Raw genomic sequence first — 20995 nt, forward strand, 5'->3', positions numbered from 1 at the left:
TAAATGGGTCAAACAAAACACACTTGCAGTTGGTATGTGACCCGAGGTCATGCAGAGTCTCGGTACAGAACAAGGAGTAAACAGGGCCGAGGCAGAGCCCTGATAGTCACCTGTGTCTTCGGCCCTAAGGAGCAGGAGTCGAGGCAATGGAGGTGAGTGGGCGCAGGACAGAGGGAAACCACGGCATGGCCACAAGGGAGGAGGCTCACAGCGTCCCGCGACAGAAAGGCAAGGGAGTGAGGCGGGCGCACGTGTCCTCTGATTAGGTCATCAAGGAAGGCTTGGTGTGTCTGAAGATGGGGAGAGCAAAGTGGTAGCAATGAGAGCCAGGGAGCTGGTCCAACATGCTCCAGAATGAGCTGGAAGGAGCCAGAATCGAGGGGGGCCATGCAAGGGGCCTGAGACAGGATAAAGGCAAGAGGGCACTAGTGCCCCACTTCCTCATGGTACACGGGATCACTGCTGGGAAACCGCACAGAAAGTAGGGGGCTAGCGATTGTGCCACAGGGTCATCGGAGGCCAGTGTGAGCTGCATACGGGAAACAGGACATGAAGTCCTCAGCCCTCTCCTCACACCCCAAGGGGACCCTGAAAATCCACCTGGCCCAGGGATTCTGCGGAAAGGCCAGTGTCCCGAAGAAAAGCACAAAGACTAAAAGAGATTGTGGGAAATGTGACAACTGAACAGAATGTGTGAAACTTGACTGGATCCGGAATTCTTCTGCAAAAAAACAAAAAACCAAAAAACCAAACCAACCTATAAAGCATCTTAACGAGGAGCAGGGAGATGACCGTGACTTTAATGGGGAGCATGAAGATGACCGTGAGTGTAATGGGGAGCAGGGAGATGACCGTGAAGATGTCATCATCGTGACGGTGTCCTTGGGCATGGCCACGTGTTGTGGTCATGCTGGCAAATGCATGTGGGGTGAAAAATGGCAATGCATGCAACCAAACAGTCCCACGAAACAAGCGTGTGCTCTCGGCGCCGGGGAGGGAGGGACAGACAAGGCCCACGAGACCACGAGGGGTCACTCAGCATGCCTCCTGACGTCTGATGTTCTGCTCTACTGCAAAACACCGGGTGAGCTCCCAGCCAACCTCAGCACAAACTCAGGGGGCGGGGCCAGAGCATCCGTGCCTTGTGACCCCACTCCTGGGCCCCGAGTGCAGGTAGAAGGGAAGACCACTTCCTGTGTCTTGACCCCAGGCTCTGACACCCTACCCATCCAGGGGGGCCAGCAAAGGCTTTTTCTGCCTGCCGGAGGTGCCAGGAGTTTTGGGGAGCTAACGGGGTCCCTCGTACCCCATGCAGCCCTGCACTGGACGGGAAGGGCAGGGCCACGGTGGGCCAACCACCAGACCCGCCAAGCCCCAGTGGCCAGGCCACCAAGGCGGCAGAAATTCGTTAGTGAACCTGAACGATAAAGCCTGCTTAGCAAAGGGTCTCCAACCAGGCTGTGCATCAGAATCACCCCCCGGGGACGTTTTAAAAGTCCTGATGCCCAGGATTTATCATCCCAAACCAATTAAGTCAGACTCTCTGGGGATCAGAAGATAATTCCTAAAAGTTCCCAGGTGATTCTGACATGTGGCCAAGTTTGAGAACCAGTGCCCCAAGGAGCACTTTGCAAATGTTCGGTATCACAGACACTAACTGTCATCCGGGCAAGGACGAGGGCCAGCTGCTGACTTCCTGCTGTCTTCGGGGTCTTGACCTACCTGGATACCTCTTTCAAGTGTCCCCTCTGTCGCCCTGCACCAGCCCTGCCTGAAGCCGCGCACACAGGGACCGTTGTGTGTAGCCTGCACGGCGCCACCATCACCCCCAGCCTAGGACGGTGGTCACTCCCACTGGCCTCTGGACGGGTCATCACTCCCCAGTTGTCACTCCTGTCAGCCCCAGGGTGGGTCGTGCTGTCCTGCTACCAAGCGATACCCCTGGGCAGGGAAGACAGAGACCTCCGGGGAAAGGATGTGCCATAAATGAAACCAGTTACAATAACTCCGTGACTCCTATAAGCAAAACTTCAGTGACTATGCCCATCACAAGCATGAGTTTGGTGCTGACACAGGCCCGCCAGCAACAGCACCCAGGACTGATCAGAATGAGGAGTGACCAGGGGCTCACGATGCATGCACTTAACCCCTCTCTGGGTTCAGGCAGCTAGCTGACCTTTCTGGACCTTCTCCCCCTGGAGGATGAGGGGAGCGACCTTCACAGGCTTTGCTCAGAGTGAGTTTTCTTTTTATCCTGATAAACATGCAATAAGTCCTACAGAAAGCGGCAGTCTGGCCCCTCTTCCCTGGATTACACCTGTGGGTGCCAAGGTAAGGCCAGCCCATCGTCCTGCCCATGGGATGTCGTTTCCCTAGACTCTTCTCTGGTGCATGGATCCTGTCCCCCCAAAAGTCACACTTGAGGACAAAGGCAAAGGCGGCCACCTGCAAGCCAGGGAGGGGTCCCTGCAGGAAACAACCTGTCTACGATGGATCTTGGACCCCCATTCTCCAGAGCTGTGAGGGAAAAAATCTCTGTTGTCCCTGCCATCCGGGTAGACGAGTACCTCTATGCTAACAGATGGCGGCGCAGTGCCTTGGGGTGGCTCCTTCAGGCCAAGCCATCCCCAACAGTCTCTTGAAAATGAGAAGATGCCTTTGGTCCAAGAACTCAGCCTGCTCTTGACATGGAGGCCGAGAACCAGGTGAGAAGGCCATCAGACCAGAGGAGCACGGGGACGGGGGGGCCTACCCCGAGTGCAGGGGTTAATGTTACGGCTGGCCACCGGGCATCTCTGAGAACCACAAAGGCACGGGACTGTCCTGGGAGATGTAGACGTGGGAACACGAGGACTTCCGTAAGGTAGGAGGCTGGGAGTCAGAGCTGGGTGTGACCCTGCACCTGCTGCCCCAGAGACAGGGATAAGGCAGGGACCCCAGGGCTGCCAGCAAAGCGCTCTGAGTTACACGCCACTCCAGGGACAGCCAGGCATCCAGACCTGCCTGCATCCCCAGCAGCACACAGAAGAAAGCCTACCCTTCAGGAAGGACCACAGCTCTGACTGTCCCTATCCCCACCACTCGGCCTTCCTCTTAAAGTCCCAACTATCTGCGTTTGAAATACTTGGTCAGTAATGTCAAGCAAACCAACATCCATGTGGTGGCTGGCATCACCGCTATGAAAAAGCATCTGAGAGCATGATGGCCTGGGTGACGGTCTAGCTCACTGGGGGAGGGTGACATGGCCCCTCTGTCATCGTGCGTCCCACTGATGTAATCTGACCTCACCAAGGGGCTCCTTCATCTGCTTCCTACCAGGACACCCAGGTCCTGGTGGCTTGAGCCACGAGGGGTGGTGATGTCAGCAGAGCTGCCCCTCCTGGGCTACAACTGGTGACCGCTGTCCTCCAGGATTTCATCGCAGCCGTGACCATTTGGCAGATACAAAAAGAGAACAGGCCGGTCTCTCTGTCCCTTTAAAACAATGGCACTTTGCATTTGTAGAGCACACTTGACGCATTCGTGTCTACTGGCTGGTCTTATCCCAAAGAAAAAACTCCATGTGTTTCATAACTGTGCCGCAGCGACAGTTAGCGGTCAGAGCCAGTGGGACTCCATGCTGGAGGAGGACCAGGGCCCCAACTGCTTCCAGAGAAACAAACCCCACGCCAGCGGCAAATGGAGCTGGCTCGGTGCCCCGGCAGCGCGGCTAACCGAGGGGAGAAGATACATCCGGGGCTGAGCCATAGGAGCTCTCTGTGGGTATAGGCTGGTGCTGGGGTTGAACTTCACAGAGGCAGAGACTAGGGAGCCCTTCAGGGAACCAGAGGCCATTAGAATTTGGTGATATTGGCACATCTCATGGCCTAGAAACATGACCCAGAAACGTTTCTTGCTTTTTCAGCAATTGGAAAAAGGGCAGGAATGATTACCTGGAAGGGTGGGCCCTGGTGGGGGGGGGGGGTTGAAAAACACAGGTTTTTATCCCTCATCATGCTGTGGAATAGGGAGCTTCTAGAAGGAAAAGCAAGGTTTCTGCAGATTATAGGCAGAGCCCTCCCCCTGGGTCAACCCCATCCTCTGAAACAGGAAGTCAGGAGCTGGCTCCTTCAGTCCGCTTGGGCACCCGCCTGCAAATTACTGCTTTTACTGTAGTGCATTTAGGAAATGATGGCCCTCTAAACCGCCCCTGGGGGCTGAGACAGTGGAGGCCTCCCGCCCTCTCCTCCCCCCCCCCCACCGCCTGCTCCTCCCCTCCAGCTCCATAAGCTGCAGCCCACCCAGGGGGCAGGGAACAGACCCCCAAACCCCGAAGCCCAGGCCGTGTGCCACAGAGACTATGGGACAGACCAGGAGCAGCACATCCCAGGTTCCCCAGGTGATGCCAACCGGCCTGAGGCCGAGAACCAGCACTCTAGCCCTGTCCGTGGGCTTGCCCGCCAGGCAGGGAGGGGCCCTCTGATGAGACAAAGTTCATCACACCTGCCACCAGCCTCTCCTTGGTCACCTGGCCTGCCTTTATCCCGCTCAGCAGGGAGAATTCTGCCACATGTGTTATGAAAATGATAGTGGCTGCCAGGCGCCTGTTCCCTAATCCATCTAGCTAATTAGCGCAAAGCAGACACCTCGCCAGGCGGTGCGGTGTGTACAAAAGTTAAGAAGGCACGATCCCTTCCAAATTACAAATTTGTAAGGTAATTGTATGAGGGACTGTAACGGAAGGTGTGTGGCTGGGGCTCTGAGAGACTCCGAGGCAGGAATTCAGGGGGGAAAAAAACAAGATCCCTTTTCGCAGGACTGAGCATGTCTTCACAGCTCACACACACACACACACACACACACACACACACACACACACACCCATCAGCACCCGGTACAGGACCTAATCCATTTAGCACTAGAAATGGATTCCAGTCAAATGAGTGAATCAAGTCAGATCGCTGCCCACCCACACCCACGAGGCCAATGTCCAGGACTCCCCGGCTTTTCCAAATACTGCAAACCCTACCTCAACCTCCACTGCCTGGTGATCACCACCTCCGATGCCTGGCCTGCCCCTGCCCATGCAACCCATAGAGTCCCAGGTGCAGAATTGTGGCCGTGCGCCCTGCAACGTGGCTCTGCGGACCAATTCCTCCCTGAGGCCAGGATCTGCCCCTCTCCCAGTGTTTACTGCCTCCTTCTCTCTGGAATAAAATCCCTCGTCTTGGGCTGAGCATACGGCCCCCAAAATGAGACCAGCTGTGCCCATTTGCCTAAGATCCGGCCAATGACTTAAGTGGAAGAGGTCTGTGCACCTTCTGGGACAAGTCCCCCTCGGAAACAGCACTCTCCCTCCTCCCCCTCCACCCTGGGCTTGAAGGGACATCATGGTGTGACACCCTGCAGACCGAAGAGACCCAGCAGGAGGAGCACATGTGGGTCCCCTGGTGGCCCCTGGAGGCACCGCCCTCCTGACCACACCCCACCCTGGATGGGCTCCCTGTGTCCTTCCCTGAAGCAGAACCCACACTCATCACCCTTTCCTGCCTCCAGCACCCGCGGCACCCGGAGTCCCTTTTCACACTCATGAGGGAAGAAAGAGGTTACAGAAAAACAGCTCATTTCTGTCAGAACGGGCAGTGGTCTGAGGACTTCTCACAGCAAAACCACCATGTCCACACACCTGCCTAGAAGGTCAGGTTGTGAGAACAGATGCCATGTTGGTGAGCTCTGTACCCTGGGGGTGAGGGGGAGACAAAACTCATGCCTAGTAAATGCTACACACAGTGAAATGGCCACTAACGTGGGGTCGGGATGTGGGAAGTGTTACTGAATCCTGCACTCTGAGTTCAGCCCTGGGAAGGTCCTCGTGAGCAAGCAGGTGGGGTCCCTGCCCCAGAGAGCTCACAGATGAGACCAGTTCTGTCCAGCTTCGGTGACCTTGGACACTCCACACAGCCAAACACCCCAGACACACCGGCTGTGATGTATCTCACCACTGAGCCCCCAAGCCTCAGTTTCCCCATCTGAAAATGAGACGTCTGATCAGATGACCTCTAAGGTCCATTCCAGAGTTAGCATTTCATCTCTGGATCCCACGCTGAAAATCAGCCTTGGGACCCACATCGTACTAAGCTGTGGGGGCTCAAGGAAGACTGAGACACTGGTGTCCACACACCACGACCTCTTTATCCACTCATCCACCAATGGACACTTGGGTTGTCTCCACGTCTTGGCTACTGTAAGTAAGACCACTATGTACACAGGGGTGATGCATCTCTTTGGCTTAGCGTGTTCATTTCCTCCGAAGAGATAACCAGAAGTAGAACTGCTGGATCACAGGGTAGTTCTATTTTTAACTTTAAGGACCTGCCATATTGTCTTCCGTAGTGGCTGCATCAACTTGCATTCTCACCAACAGGGCACAAGGGTCCCTTTTCTCCACAGCCCCCTCAAAGTTTGTTATCCCTTGTCTTCCTGATGCCTGTCCTGACAGGAGTGAGGTGTAGCCCATTGTCCCAATCCCTGACTCTTAATCCTCTTCCTAAGGATGTGGTAGATGGACAGCACTTAACTGTAAGTGCCCAGGAATGGGCTCGCCACAGCAACACCTTTGCCGGTGACTCTGTAGTGCCTCTCAGACCTACTCTGTGTTGGTGGAGGTCACCAGGAAGACATGACCAAGGGCTGACTGGTGAGGTGGGCCCAGGTGCCCAGGCCCCTCGCCCCCTCTCCTGCCTTTGAAAAGTGGGTTCTGCTTGCCCTCCCCACTCCCAGAAGCTGCCCCAAGGACAGTGACATGGTGTTGGAGCCATGTGAACAGCAGTTGTGACTGAACCCCATGAAGACCTCTTTACTAACTTTTAAAACAGGTGGGGAGCTTCTGAAATGACACCCTGGGCTCGGCCACATCACTTGTGTCAGCCCATGCATGGGGCGCTAGTAGATCCGACACAAACCAAAGCTTGAAAAAGCTCCTGCATGTTTCCACTTGTTCTCCGGCTTCTCTGTGAGACTGTGAGCAGAGCCTGGGCAGGTCACCGGAGGACGAGATGGAGAGCAGATCCAACCCCCCTCCCCTCCATGGAGGCTGTCCTAGACCAGCTAATGGTCTGCTAGCCAGACTAGTGACAAGAGTGGAAGGCCACCCTCTTCACCCCATAAGCCCAGCCAGCATCAGGGGACCAACCAGCGCCCCGCGGACCGGTGAAAAGTAGATGTCACAGCTGTCATAACTGGCCTGACCCTCTATGATGGTGGTGATGAAGGACCAGAGAGGATATGGCCAACCAGCCACAGGCAATGGGGAGCCAGAGCTGCTGTAGGTCCTCTGCTGCTTCTGCCATGAGCGAGGTGAGGACAGAGCCCCTGCTGCCCCCAGCCCCCGGCTCTGGTTCAGCAATCCCGGGACAGCACTGCTGTTCACACGGCGAGCAAAATGTTCCATCCTTCCCTCTGACTAACGAGGAGTTTGCCACAGAAAGTCACGGAAAATACATTAAACATGAGACACAGTTTCTGAACTAGTTGCAAGCGTTGTCCTAGGATATTTTTACTTTTCTTCAAACAGTCCCTTGAGGAGAGAACCATCCTACCAAGTAGTTAAATGGAAATGGAAAAGAGCCTTAAAGGAATCCACTCAGCCCCGTCATGGGGAGACAAGCATACGACAGGGTCCCTGCCGTTTTGGGGATCCGTGCCTTCCCTTCAAACAGCTGAGCCATATTGGCGTCTGGTGGTCCACAAGCAGCAGGTGTCAGAGAAGCAACAACTTCCCCGATTTTGTGATTAGAAGAGTGGACTTCAGATCTGCCGACTTGAGAAATAGGAGACCCCAAAACGGTAAAGCTCTCTGCACCCCGACTCCCTCATCTGTTAATCAAGAGTGCTTCGTAGTGTTGTTATGAGGATTAAGAGTTAATTCTTGGGGTGCCTGGGTGGCTCAGTCAGTTAAGCATTCAACTTCAGTTCAGGTCATGATCTCGGGGCTAGTGGGTTCAAGCCCTGTGCCCTGTGCTGACAGCTCAGAGCCTGGAGCCTGCTTCAGATTCTGTGTCTCCCTCTCTCTCTTCTCTTCCCCCACTCACACTCTGTCTCTCAAAAATGAATAAACATTAAAATATATACATAAAAGAGCTAATTCATTTAAAGGTGGGTTGTGGTCACTCTAGAAACATACACAGCTCCTGTCTCCAGCACTGTTTAGAAATCCACCAGCCAACTCAGAATTTCATTCTGGAAAATTCCTAAGTCAAGGATGGTCTTTCAAGCAGTCCATGCAACTGCCTCTGAGTTTATGTGTCCCTTTTCAACTGTACCATGTCCTTTTTCAACTGTACCATGTCCCTCAATACACTGTTCTCTCCAGAGTGCAAAGGAAGAACAGCACCAGCGGCTAAAAAGAACCGAGATTCAGTCAGTCCCTGTGGCAGGAGCGCTGGGAATTACGGAAAAGACACCATCCTCACTATTCCTCCAGGTAGCTAATGCCGGACAAATATGGCAACCCAAAGCAACTTGAGTCTTTCTCTGGGCTCTGGTACGTTAGTGCATTTAGCAGACTCCTCTGAGGTCAAAGAAATTGGGACAGAGTTTGAACTGGTCTATTCATAAATGTGTAGAGTCAGCAAACAGCTGATGTGTGGCACAGAACACAATCACTTTTTAAAAAAGACTCTGCCCCTTATATAAGTAGCACATGCTTGCAGTATCAGTTAGTCATTGCCGTAATAATGCTGCATAACAAATCATTCCAAGATTCAGTTCCTTCAACAACAATCACTTACACTTGCTCACACAGCTGAAGGTTGACTGGGGGTCACTGGATCTAGTGGACAGAGAGCCTACACAATCACACAGCAAGATCACAGAAGCAGGCAGGGCTGAGGGGAGGGTGAGGACTCGGGAACAGCAGTGTGATCTCCCTACTCGACCAGCAGCTTGTACAGGACCACATTGTGGGGCCTCTGCAGTGGATACAGTTTTCACACCATTCAGCTGTGCTTCCTGCCGTGACCCCTCCCCCAACACAGGTGTGGCTCCGGTAAGCATGAAGGGGGAGGGGCACAGGTGGTCATTCGTGGGAAGTCCTGTGGCTTAACAGTCACCGTGTTCTTTCCAGAATAAAACCTGGTGCACCTGCCACCTCCCACCTGGTTACACTGCCCCAGAGGATCAATACACCCCCACCCCACCCCCCACCTGTCCTCCTCTTCCGCGGCATAGGCTATGGCTGGATAGGGGGAGGGAGCTGGATGAGGGGAGAAGGCTCCATGCAGGGGAGAAGGCTCAATGCAGGGGAGGGAGCTTGATGGGGGAGGGTGCTGATGTGGGGGAGGGAGTTCAATGGGGGGAGGGATCTCAATGCAGGGGAGAGAGCTCGATGGGGGAAGGGGACTCGATGTGGGCGAGGAAGCTCTATGGCGGGGAGGGAACTCGATGCGGGGGGGGGGGGGGAAATTATCCACCCACTGGGGCTTTTTGCAGTCACAGAGGTCAGAAAACCTGCAGTGGACACAGGCTTGCAGAAGTTGGGGGGACATGGAGAACACAGATCTGTCAGGCCACACAGCATCCTGAGTCCTGCCACGCACACAGGCTCAGGGGGACACGAGGACATCACCGACATCCAATCTGGCCCAAGGGAGGTGACGTTTCCCAGGTCCCAGGACAACCAAACCCAGGGTGTGCCAGCCAGTGCTAGCAAGGAACACTTCTCCCCACGCTCATGCCGACCTTGGGCTCTCACTGAACTTCCTTTCCTGAACTTGGAGATGCAGCCAGATGCTTCCCGCTCCCAGCCTGCCCTTCTCTGCGCCTCACGGAGCGACATCCTGCTCCAGCGGGAGGGCGGCGTGCTGAGTGCCTCTCACCCTAGAAAGTGAGTCATACACACACATCGACGGGAGGACCCTGCAGCTCAGACAATTACCCAAAGAACACATTTTCTGATAATTACAGAGCTTGAAATGGATCCACTTTGAAAATCCCTTCCTTCCTCCCGCGAAAGCTGAGGAGGTGGTTTAACAACAGACAACTCTGGCTGTCAGGGGACAAGTTCCAAGGGATTTCTTGGAAGGTGCAGCTCCCAGAAGGTGGTGGTGCTCACTAGACCCACTCACCCTCCCCCCATGCCCGGCATGGGCTCTGACTCTGGCAGGAGGACCAGAGCAGGCGGGACGGGTGGGGCGCCCGGGGGAGGCCACCCACCACGGGCCACCGCACCTGGACCGCCGCACACCACGGGTGTACTGGGGGGACGGGGGCTCGTGGGTTCCCAGCTGCCACTGAGGGTCTGCTCTAAGCTGTGCGCACCTGTCTTCTCCCAGTTAATTCCCCAGCAGCTGCACGAGGGGGCGGTGCACTCACTGCGCCTGGGGTTAGAGTCGCACCGAGGGAAAGGAAGCCTACGTGTGTCACCGCCTCTCCCGTGGAAGGGACCAGAACTGGCAGGGAGCAAATATGAGTCAGGTGACAGTACAGACCCCAAGGAGGGTGCTGGGCACAGAAGCGTGTGAAGGCACAGGGAGTTGTGGGTTAAGGACCTGCTGTGTAGACCGTGAGCACGACAAAGTTATGTGTGATGTAAAAATACAAAGTGTAGTAAGAGACATGTTTTGGGTTAGTCCTTGTGTAGCCAGTGTCAGGGCCGAGGCCATTGGGCTGCAGGACGAGTGATTGGGGCGCAACTCTGACACCTGAAGACCTGAAGTCAGTGTCCCTGTCCCCTACTGTCTACTGGAACGTCCCTCCCTGGCATCTCCCACTAACGCTGAGTGGCACCTGCCTTCACTGGGCCGCAGAGACCGAGGCAAGGCGGGCTTGGGAGGTAGGGGGAACAGGGTCTATGAAAAGTGCAAGAAACAGAAAAAGGCCCTTAGAGAATGTTTCCTGGAGACTCCTGTTTATAGAAATGTATGCAAACTATATGTAAACTTGCAAATGGTAATGCTAATTCTTTCGCAGCCCCCCGTTATTTCACACCCTTGGCTTTGACCTTTAGGCTGTAAGGCAGGACCCTAGCAGAGGCGGCCCCAGCCCCTGCCCACTGTCCACTGTCCAGCCAGAGTAAGCAGTCAAGCAGTTCAGAAGGGTGAGCAAACCTTATGTGAAGGATGTGGATCACCGCCCTGCCAGGGTACATTCAGGATGGGGGAAAGGGATATGACAGACACTTAGCTGTCAGTCATAAAGTACCAGCCAGAGACCGGAAGTCACAACTGAAGGCATTAGTGGCATCCAAGATACTACCTGGAAAATAATTTACAGATTCATGAACTACCCTTAATACCAAATGCCATGTGCTGTTTTCTTAAATCACACTTAACTCTTGGATCACTAGTGTTTTCACACGCTTCCCGTCACTGACCATGCTTCCCGGCTGCCCCGTCCAAGACATGAATCTCCAATACAGAGTGTTAAGAAAACCTCACCGTGCAGGTAATTAGCAGGAGAAAGAATTAACTTCTTGATTAAGCTCGGTCTTCCAATGGAAGGCATCAATACTGAAATCTAGAAAAATTTCAAAGGCTTGCACCATGATTTCCCTTCTGTCAATGCTGGCATGGTATTTGTTTCTCTCCTATTCACAGGAGGCTCAAAAGCTCCTTTTGGGTTGACAGGTGGCTCTCTCGTGTCCTGTGGCCTACCTGCTCTGGACAGAGACAGGGGGTGTCCTCTGACTCAGGAGAGAGATGGGGGCATCCTCTGGCTCAAGGCCACGGCACCACTTACTCTACCTGCAAGTTTCTGCTCTCTACATTTTGCTGCAAAAAGCACATGCCTTCCTGACTAGAGAGTGGCAGTCCCTCCGCCATCGGGTTTTCCCAGCCGCGACACAGAGAGCTTGAGCTGCACATGCGCCCATGAATGTGCGTGGACACACGTGCTTCCCGGGTTCACTTGGGCAGCTGTGACTGCTGCCCATCCATTCAGAGCAACGCTCCGAACGCCCAGCTGTCCCTTTCGTCACGCTTCCCATCCCACCCCCGACACACTCCCCATGACGCAGATCAATCTGCACAGCTGAACATTTCAGAGCCCAGCCCCAGACTGGAACAGAGGCTGCGGGGGCAACGTCAGGTGCAAACACCGTCCATCGTCACGCAAAGACAGAGGCCCTCCTGATCCAACCAGAGGCACCTGCAAACACCCAGTGCTGCCACTTTGATGGATGGCCACCCATTCTAATCAGCTCCTTTTATCTCTGGAGGTTTCCAGCCAGCTGCTCGCTCACTGGCTCCAACCCCCGCCCCCCTGCCCTTCTGCCATTCTGGGGAGGCGGGGCTGGAGCAGGCAGGAGCTGTCCCTCTGTGTGGCAAGGTGGTGTTCATGCACTGACCTTTCTCAGGAGAAGGCAGATGCGTTCAATGTTCCTCAGCCGTTCCCTCTTCAGGATGCATAAGAAAGGAAAAGAGGGGAGGTTAGGAGGTTAGATGTTCTGCTGGAAGAACGTGAGAAGCCCCCACATTCAGCCCCCAGTAGAGGAGGCAGAGCCCACCAGAGGCCCCTCCCGGTCGTGTGGCCTACTCCCATCCAGCACCTCCTAAGAAGAGTTTCTGCTCATAGAACTCACTAGCAAAAAACCAAATAATCCAAATGTAAATGGGCAGAGGATCTGAATAGGTATTTTCCCAAAGACGACATACAGACAGCCAGTGGGCACGTGAAAAGGTGGTTGTCACTGATCACCAGGGAACTGCCTATCAAAACCAGGGATCCCCTCACGCCCGTCAGGATGGCCAAATCAGCATGGGAAACAACAGGTGTTGGTGAGGATGCAGAGAAAGGGGACCCTTTGCACTGGTGGTGGGAATGCGGACCGCTGCGGCCGCTGGGGGAAGCCGTGTGGGGGCTCCTCAGAAAGTTAAAAATAGGACTACCCTACAATCCAGTAATTCTACTTCTGAATATCTGCCTGGAGAAAATGAAATCACTACCTGGAAAAGATGCCTGCACCTCTGTGCTCACTGCAGGATTATTTATAATAGTCATAGCATGGAAGCTATCTAAGTGTCCATGGATGGATGAATGGAAGAAGAAAATGTCATGTATACACACACGCACACACATATACATACACAGCGTATACATATATAATATGATGCACACATGTGCATGCGCACACACACACACACACACACACTGGAATTTACTCGACCATAAAAAGGAAGGAACCCCTGCGGTTTGCAATAACACAGACAGACCAGAGGGCATTATGCCAAGTGAAATAAGCCAGACAGAGAAAGACAAATACCGTACGATGTCACTTACATTTATGGAATCTAAAAATACAACAAAATCAGAGCAAACGCATAGAAAAGGAGATCAGGGGTGTGGTCATCAGAGACAGGGAGTGGGGGAGGGGTGAAGAGACACAAACTTTTGGCTCTAAGACAAGCACCAGGGACGTCTAGGCGCCCACAGTCAGCTCTCCCTGGAGGACCTCCCACTGGGGTCCCTGGAGCACGTGTGTCCTGATTTGTGTCTAAGGTAGGGCAGGTCCCTGCCCGTTGGTTTTACTTTTTTTTTTTTTAACATTTATTTATGTTAAAAATTTTTAACATTTATTTATTTTTCAAGAGACAGAGAGAGAGTGTGTGATTGGGGGGGAGCAGAGAGAGAGAGGGAGACACAGAAACTGAAGCAGGCTCCAGGCTCTGAGCTGTCAGCACAGAGCCCAGTGCGGGGCCCTAACTCACAAACCAAGAGATCACGACCTGAGCTGAGGTCAGACACTTACCCAACTGAGCCGCCCAGGCACCCCTGGCTTTACTTTTCTACAGTAAGTGTATTTAGGGGAAATAATCATCCCACTATGCCCCCAGGCTAAGACCTTTGCAAATGTTGAGGTCCCTCTCTGGAGCCTTCCTCACGGCTGCAGACAGGTTCTCAGCGGCCAGACAGGTGGTGACTTTCACGTCACACACCGTGTACTACCTCCCTTTCCCCACAACAGCTTTCTTGTGTTCCAAAGCCACTGTGAGCACAGCTGCGGCATCGCCAGCACTTCCTTACCGAGGTAATTTGGTGGCCGTGGATGTGACGGTGATGAGACTCCTCACAGATGTGGAGGAGACAGTGGCTGGGACACTTGCGTCCCTAAGTGACTCATGGTGATTCCTGTGCACTCCTGCAGCCCAGAGGGAAGAGCTCACATCAGGACTCCTGGCGAGGAAGCCAGACCACACGTGTGTGTGCCCACACAGGCACGTGCACACACAAACCCACACACAGCTGGGCATCGAGGCTGCCTATGTGGAGAATGAGCAGAGGTGTGTGGAACCAGGCACAGAGAGGGTGCTCCGGGATGCACCATCTGGGCTTCTGGGGACAACGGCTCCCTCGCTCCATGGCGACACCGAAGGATGGGAAGGGCTAAATGAGAAACTAGAGTAACAGGGGCCCCCTCCCCCTCTCCTCCTGGAAGAGGGGTCTACCCTGAGGGCCCAGCAAGACTGTGCTTTAGGGGATCTTCCTAGAGTGACCGTGTAGGAGCCGAGTCCACTGGCAGGCGTCACCGCCCAGGGAGGGGGCTGCTCTGAGCCTCTACGGAGGCCGAGATCAGTCCAACAGGAATTAATGAGGCAGCTAAAGCACTCAACTTCCTGCCAGGGAGTAAATCCTAAGACCCAAGAAAATGTGCCTAATACTCTTCAATGTAGGGTTTTACTAGATTTTTTTAAAAATCCCAGACAAGAGGGGCGCCTGGGTGGCTCAGTCAGTTAAGCAACTGACTGCAGGTCAGGTCACGATCTCACAGTTCGTGAGTTCAAGCCCCACGACAGGCTCTAGCCGACAGCTCAGAGCCTGGAGCCTGCTTCGGATCCTGTGTCTCCCTCTCTCTCTCTGCCCCTTCACCACTCTCCCTCTCATGCTCGCTCGCTCTTTCTCAAAATAAGTAAATAAACTTTCAAACTCCCAGACAAAACTTTCCTGGGGCTTCAGTCATCCTGAATCTGGTTGGCAGGGTCCAGGCTCCTTAACTACATCATGACCCGGATCAAAGCATGGCTCTAAGGACAGGAGAGCTGAGACCCAGTGTCCAGGCTCACCTCACCCTGCAGGATTCACTCTCATCAACAATAGCTGAGCTCCTGCTGTCTGCAGGCTCCGTTCTTGCTCTGACCCTTCGCAGAGTCCCCGCGGACCCCGTGTGGGTCCTGGGGTCCTTCCAGAAAGCCCCGGGTGTTCTAAGTGAGCTGCGTCCTGAAGTGAACCCGGACAGCTAGGAGCACGGAGCGCTGGTCAGTGACCTCCCTCTCCAGCTGAGCAGCTCTGCCCCTGGCGGGTGTGGACAAGCCACCGCCAAACGAGAAGCGTCCAGAAAGTGAGGTAGGGGAAGGGAGGGGCAGCCCTTTCAGGCTAGGTTACCACCGGTGGGCGGGGACACTGGCAGATGGAAACAAGGTGGATTTTAACACACATTTCACAAAACTAGGGAGTTTTCAAGTGCGTCTCAGGGATTCTTTCAACTTGCTACAGAATTCTGCTTCCCACAGCCGACTCTGGAAGGCTCTACTCCGTGGCATCAGATGCCAAAGGGATTCTAAAAATCACGCTTTCGAAAATCAGATCTCTGAAAGAGACCACACAGAGGAGGAGGTAAGAACACAGACGGCAGGCCTCGAATCCTGACCTCGCCGCCTGAGCGTGTGGGCCCTCACACAACAGTCCGTATGTGCGGTAAATGGCGCGGTAGAGATCACAGTTCTCCTACACGCAGCAGAGGCAGAAAAATCCTTGCAACTCCAGCAAAAACCTGCACTTCACGGAGGCGACTCTGAAGCCTGGTCCCCTGGCCTTGTGGTTCCTCCAGGGAGATTAGATCCCTGTGTCCCTGTCACTAAGCAGTGAGCCCTGACGTCACACTAGCAAATCCTGCCGGTCGGGCTACAGCATCCAACTAAAAATATCACCAGGGTGCCTGGGCAGCTCAGTCAGTTGAGTGTCTGACTCCTGATTTCAGCTCAGGTTATGATCTCACAGTTCCTGGGTTTGAATCCCACATCAGGCTCTGCGCTGACAGCTTGGACCCTGCTTGGGATTCTCTGTCTCCCTATTTCCATCTGCCCCTCCCTTGCTTACTCTCTGTATCTTTCTCAAAATAAATGTGGGGCGCTTGGGTGGCTCAGTCAGTCATGCATCCGATTTCAGCTCAGGCCACGATCTCTCGATTCATGAGTTTGAGCCCCGCGTCGGGCTCTGTGCTGACAGCTCAGAGCCTGGAGCTGTTTCAGATTCTGTGTCTCCCTCTCTCTGCCCCTCCCCTGCTCAAGCTCTGTCTCTGTCTCTGTCTCTGTCTCTCTCTCTCACGTTCCACAGCAGGAGGCAAGCCAACCTCTCTCAGGCTGAGTGTCTCCCGGGCAGTAGACGTGGGCTAGAGGCTCGTACAACGTGCCCTGCATGTGGCCCACTGAGACGCCCGCTGACGTGCGGGTTCAGGGGAGGACAGCCACAAGACAGCCCCAGAGGCCTCAGCACCACAGCCCCTCCCCCCTGGTGACTGCGATCTGCACATGTGACTTGTGAGGAAGTCCAGATATTCCACCTCAGAACCAGACATGTCCTCCACAGCCTGGAGCCAGGCACTCGGGGCCCAGGGTGTCCTCCACCTGCCCTACCCCCATCAGAACCACCCTCCTCCACAGGCCCACCGCCCTGACCTCCTCCACCCTGCCCTCCACTACCCTGCCCTCCTCCACCCTGCTCCCCACCACCACCCTGCCCTCCTCCACCCTGCCCTCCACCACCCTGCCCTCATCCACCCTGCCCTCCACCACCCTGGCCACCACCAGTTCCCACCACTTACCGCATGAACAGGGTTGCACTGGTCTATGGGGCTCTTAAAATCTGTCCTTAATTCATCAAAGGCAATTATCTGAAATGAAGACACAGAATCAAGATGTTAGTGCAAGGATGAGTCAATGTACCATGTCACAAGCTCCCTGTAGATTTGCTGCAAATGATATAGGAGGCAGGGAGGTCAATGACAGGAGGCTGGCTAGAGTCGGTCACTGTCAGAGCTGGCGACGGACACCTGGGGCTGACTGTGCTCCTGTCATCCTCTGCGTCCGCTTAAAAATCCCCGGAATAGGGAATGGGCCGGGTACCGCATAAGGGCTCATCCCTGTGACTAGCAAGTAAGTCCCACAGATGCAACACACAGCCTGGTGAGGACGGACAGCAAAGCTGTCCTCTCAACGCTACACTCGCTAAGAAACTAGCCCCTCACCATTGGAGACACGAGAAGAAACCACACCTCTGACGGGACAGAGTAGCCGCTGACGCCATAATGGCAGCTGCGTCCCCAATGTTAAAGGACCAGATCACTGCCTCACACAACGCTGTTGCCAAATACGCGGATTCCAACTGTTCTCAATCCCCAAACTAGAGCCGCGCCAGCCGCCGGTGCTCTACAAAGACATGGAGAAACTCTATTACAGTGGGGGGCGGGGGCGGAGGAAGGACCAGACAACTGACACTCCAAACCAGCGCTTCCCGATTCTCTCTTTATAGGAAGAAGCTGTTTATTTTCTATTGTCATTGATTGTGGCAGAGATGCCGATGGAAGTGAGACGGACAGAAGTCAGGATGAAGGGAGAAGAGAAGAGCCGGGAAGCCGTGCTGATGTCACAGAGAGGACCCGACAATCCGCTCCCGAGCAGTCGCATCCTCTCGGACAGGGCCGTTGGATGTGGGTCCCCGACCTCACTCTGGACGGAGACGCAGGTGGGGTCGCGGGACGTGGGTCCCCAACCTCACTCTGGATGGAGTCGCAGAGCTCACTGAAGAGCACCAGCTCCCCCTCCCCTCCTCCAGGCACGTCCATGGAAAGTGTCAGCTAGAGGGGACGCTCCTTCACCCTGGCTCTTTTGTCCCCAGAAGGGGACTTGATGACAGGCCGGTGGAGGCCTGAGGTGCTCTCAGGAACATCGCTCCCAGGCAGCACAAAAATGTCATAACTACCCGCCCCACCCCCCGTGACAGTGCATCCCAGGGGCCCTGATGCTTGGTGGAAGCACAGAGCCACAGCCACCCCCCAGTGTCCCCATCCTGGCACCTTAGGGTGTCCCCGTCCCAACCACACGGGGCCCAGAGCAAGTACCCAGTCAGGCGAGCCGCTCACCTCCCCGCACAAAGCAGGTGTCACAATAGAGCAGCCACGTGTCATCCTGACTCCAAACCTCCCGCAGAATCCAGGGGAGATTCCAGGAGGACTTGTACTGAGCAGACATTTCTACATCATCCTTCGCCAGCTGGTGAATTGTCCAGCCTGCTCTTGAGCCCATTTGTGACAAGAGCTCCCCTCTAACTGGGGATGCTCCGGCTGTTCCCGGGTCCCTCCAATGACTACCGCCTTCCTCTCTTGAACTTACACTCCTACCCATATTCAGGGCCAGACTCGGCAAGCTACACAGGCCCATTTTTGTATGATCTGTGAGCTAAGAATGGTGTTTACACCTTTAAAATAGTCAAAAAAAATGGGGCGCCTGGGTGGCTCAGTTCGTTAAGCATCCAACTTCAGCCCAGGTCATGATCTTGCATTTTGTGAGTTTGAGCCCCATGTCAGGCTCTGTGCTGACAGCTCGGGGCCTGGAGCTGCTTCAGATTCTGTGTCTCCCTCTCTCTCTGCCCCTCCTCTGCTTGCACGCTATCTCTCTGTCTCCCAAAAATAAATAAACATTAAAAAAATTAAAATGAAATAGTCGGAGAAGAATATCTTGTGACATGTAAAAATTATATTCAAATGTCAGGTCCCAGAAAGTTTTATTAGAACACAGACATGTTCATTCTTTCCTGTATCGAGTATGCTTCATGCTGCAATGGCCAACAGACATCACATGCCCCACAACGTCCAAAATAGGTACTGGCTTGCCCTTTATAGAAAAAAAGATTTGCCAACCCTGATCTACTCTTTCATTTCCCTTCTACAGGTTCATTGTCCAACAAGGCAGCTGCATGTAGCCATTTTTAAATTTTAATTTTAATTAGTTAAAATTATTTTACTTTTTTTTAAATGTTTATTTATTTTGGAGAGACAGCATGTGCAGGGGAGGGGCAGAAACAGAGGGAGACACAGAATCCGAAGGAGGCTCCAGGCTCCAAGCTGTCAGCACAGAACCTGATGCGGGGCTCAAACTCATGAACTGCAAGATCCTGACCTGAGCCAAAGTCGGACGCTTAGCCGACTGAGCCACCCAGGTGCTCCTAATTAGTTAAAATTAAATTAAAAGTTTAGTTCCCACACTTTAATCGCTCAAAACCCACATCTACCCGGCAGCTACTGAACGGCACAGAGAGAAAAAAACTCCCATCATGATGGAAAATCCCAGCATGCAGCACTGCTTTGGAAGCACATAGCACAGGGCAGATCACTCTTCCCCCAGAAGTACTATCAGCCATCCCGAACCCGGCAAATCCATGTTCTTCAAGCTCAATGCCTCCAACCTTTCTATAAACTGGCTCTAAGTTGCCGCCACATCCCCATCGCCCTCTGCTGACGTTACAGGTTGTAAACGGAAACACCATACTCAAGATGAGCTCAGCTTAGCATAGAGAGTAAACGTTATCACCTCCTCTGTTCTGCGACCTATGTCTCTGTTAATGCAACCTGATAGCACCAACTCTTTTGGGTCCACATCACGTCCCTGGCTTCATATGAACCTTCCAAATGTAGGCTCGGTTAAACTCAGTCCACTTTCTACTGCGCGCATGTTGTTGGATTTGGAGGCCTAAAGGCAAGAACTGGCCATTATCCCTGTTGGTTTTTCCCTATTGAGTTTGCCCCATCAGTACAGTCTGCTGAAATCAGACATCCTCAACAGGAACACCCACATTCACCCCAACACAGGACAAATGGAGCAGAATGGAGGACGGAGCCCGGAGCCCAGCCTTCCCCAGTCCCACAGGCTGGCATCCGCAAGCCATCGGCCTGCTGGTTATCCCATGATAGAGACAATTCGCCATACTCTGACCCAGGAGCTTTAGAACCCCACAACTGTGGGTGCACCACCTTTGAGTCCCCGGAGAGGTGGGAGCCCGGGGGACGGAGTCAGTGCCCATGCTGTGGCTGTGACGGCCCAGCTCCCATCCTGCCCTGACCTGTGTAAGCGCTGGGAGGGGGTCTGGACTGAGGGTGCGTGAAGTGGCCAGGCGACCCCAGGATTGCCAGCAGCCGAGTGTTTGCGAGCCAGGCAGCCCCTCTTCGCATGAATTCATGGTTCCCAGCCCCCACCTCCCGACCGTGTCCCAGCTCAGGAGACTCACAATATGGTGTGGGGGCCCCACGGGGACAGACTGTGAACATGGCTGTGAGCCTTTGTCCTCGAGCGTCACAATGACACCACAATCGAGGACAGCCAGGGGCGCCTAGGCGGCTCAGTCGGTTAAGCGTTGGACTCCGGCTCAAGTCATGATCTCACAGTTCTTAAGTTCAAGCCCCACATTAGGCTCTGTGCTGACAGCTCAGAGCCTGGAGTCTGTTGCAGATTCTGTATCTTCCTCTCCCTCTGCCCCTCCCCTGCTCGTGCTCTGTCTCTCTCTCTTTCAAAAATAAACATTAAAAAAAAATTTTAATTAAAAAGGACACTACTTTAATCCAGTAAAGCCCCACTGGCAGCAGGAAGTGAGCATCAACTGTTGCTCGGACGAGAAGAACACTTCAAATCCTCTCCGTGTTTTAAAACTCATTTTAAAATTTATATACATTGCAAATGACATATCAGATAAAGGGCTAGTATCTCAAATCTACAAGGAACTCACCAAACTTCACACCCACAAAACAAATAACCCCCTGAAGAAATGGGCAGAAGACATGAACAGACACTTCTCCAAAGAGGACATCCAGATGGCCTACAGCCACATGAAACGATGCTCAACATCACTCATCATCAGGGAAACACAAACCAAAACCACACTGAGATGCCACCTCACGCCAGTCAGAGTGGCTAAAATGAACAAATCAAGAGACTATAGATGCTGGCGAGGGTGTGGAGAGACGGGCACCCTCCTA

The 20995-nt window shown here is 53.9% G+C and overlaps 1 protein-coding gene across 1 annotated transcript in view; it reads right to left on the minus strand.

The window, feature by feature from the left end:
* CNIH3 (cornichon family AMPA receptor auxiliary protein 3) overlaps window positions 1-20995 on the minus strand; it is an 85081-nt gene that overhangs the window by 23705 nt on the left and 40381 nt on the right. Inside the window, exons 2-3 of the mRNA XM_029933048.1 lie at window positions 16793-16861; window positions 12323-12370 (exon numbers count right to left, since the gene is read on the minus strand). Coding sequence (XP_029788908.1) covers window positions 12323-12370; window positions 16793-16861 — 117 coding nt within the window. The remainder of the gene's footprint in view (window positions 1-12322; window positions 12371-16792; window positions 16862-20995) is intronic.

The sequence above is a fragment of the Suricata suricatta genome, chromosome 3 (genome assembly GCF_006229205.1).
Source record: "Suricata suricatta isolate VVHF042 chromosome 3, meerkat_22Aug2017_6uvM2_HiC, whole genome shotgun sequence".
NCBI lineage: Eukaryota > Metazoa > Chordata > Mammalia > Carnivora > Herpestidae > Suricata > Suricata suricatta.